This window comes from Propithecus coquereli, unplaced genomic scaffold (genome assembly GCF_000956105.1).
Source record: "Propithecus coquereli isolate 6110/MARCELLA unplaced genomic scaffold, Pcoq_1.0 Scaffold49, whole genome shotgun sequence".
Taxonomy (NCBI): Eukaryota; Metazoa; Chordata; class Mammalia; order Primates; family Indriidae; genus Propithecus; species Propithecus coquereli.
In genome coordinates, this window is record NW_012150729.1 from 6,897,662 (window position 1) to 6,899,317 (window position 1,656).

The 1,656-nt window shown below is 30.3% G+C and overlaps 1 protein-coding gene across 1 annotated transcript in view; it reads left to right on the forward strand.

The window, feature by feature from the left end:
• SCN2A (sodium channel, voltage gated, type II alpha subunit) overlaps positions 1–1,656 on the forward strand; it is a 155,294-nt gene that overhangs the window by 97,164 nt on the left and 56,474 nt on the right. The window contains exon 16 of the mRNA XM_012655821.1: positions 741–1,220. Coding sequence (XP_012511275.1) covers positions 741–1,220 — 480 coding nt within the window. The remainder of the gene's footprint in view (positions 1–740; positions 1,221–1,656) is intronic.

The window sequence follows — 1,656 nt, forward strand, 5'->3', positions numbered from 1 at the left end:
CACACAGTGAGTTTAGCGTCACTAATCTTTTCACTCATTCATACCAGTGGGGACTGTTTTTGGAGACCCAACATACAGATTTATTAGTGATCTTATTCATGGCAATACAACCACACAACCTTTAATTCAATATTAACACCATTATTATTGTATAATAACCATTTCTTCAAAGCATTCTGAACCATTCTATAATTATGGTGGCCATGATTTTCTGAATCAAAAATTGGGACTTTTCATTGAGCAATGAATGAATTTTTTTCCAATTTGTCAAGTTATCTAGGAGCAAAGGCACAAAAATCAAATCATATTTAAATATATTGGAATCATCTGTGGTTTTAGGAATAAAATTATAATAAATTATCAGTGTCCTAGCAAATCTAGATTACATGGTCAAAATAAAACTTAGCATCCCAAGTTAAAATTTAGCATCCAAAATAAAACTGTTTTTTCACTGTAAAGTTGTCTAGATTTCTCTTTTGTAATTGAGTTTAATATAAAAGTTTCACATAACAATGATTTCAATGTCTTTGCAATGACTAAAAGGAAATAAGGTTAATAGTATTTTTTGATATTGGTCAAGTATTTATTTCATTCACTTTTTTTCAGAATATTTTATCATGTACTAACAGAAATATTTATTAGCATAAAATGAGGCATCAAGAACAATTTTGAAAAATTTATAATTAAGAGCAATGGAAACAATAGAATGTTTGATCACCTGCCTTTCTACTATGTTTTAGGTTCTGAACCTCTTCTTGGCCTTGCTTTTGAGTTCCTTCAGTTCCGACAATCTTGCTGCCACTGATGATGATAATGAAATGAATAATCTCCAGATTGCTGTGGGAAGGATGCAGAAAGGAATTGATTTTGTTAAAAGAAAAATACGTGAATTTATTCAGAAAGCCTTTGTTCGAAAACAGAAAGCTTTAGATGAAATTAAACCTCTTGAAGATCTAAATAACAAAAAGGACAGCTGTATTTCCAACCATACCACCATAGAAATTGGCAAAGACCTCAATTATCTCAAGGATGGAAATGGAACTACTAGTGGCATAGGCAGCAGTGTAGAAAAGTATGTCGTGGATGAAAGTGATTACATGTCATTTATAAACAACCCCAGCCTCACTGTGACGGTACCAATTGCTGTTGGAGAATCTGACTTTGAAAACTTAAATACTGAAGAATTCAGCAGTGAGTCAGATATGGAAGAAAGCAAAGAGGTAATAATTTTTAAATAAGGAGATACTTTGGTATTATGTATTGCTGTTGCCTTAAAATCATCAGATTTTTAAAAATTACATGTTTCCTCCTGTAAGAAAATATCTATCAATATATTTTCTATGGCATTGGTAATACTAAATTGGTAATACTGAATTAATGATAGATTAAAATATAGCTAGAAAAATGATATGCTAACTCATTTTTCAAATATTGTTTTGAATTTTTTATATTAATATGCAGATTAACATGAATTTTTCTAAGTGTTTTAAAATAATCTTAGATTTGTGAAAATGCCTCAGTTTGTCTGCTTTCTGCCTTATTGTTTGCCCATAATGGTGGATTTTTGTATGTACTGGAAAAATACTTGATGGGAGGGTAGTTCAGATTCTCTTCTTGTTATATTCTTGGTTCTTATGAAATATTTTATAAAACGTG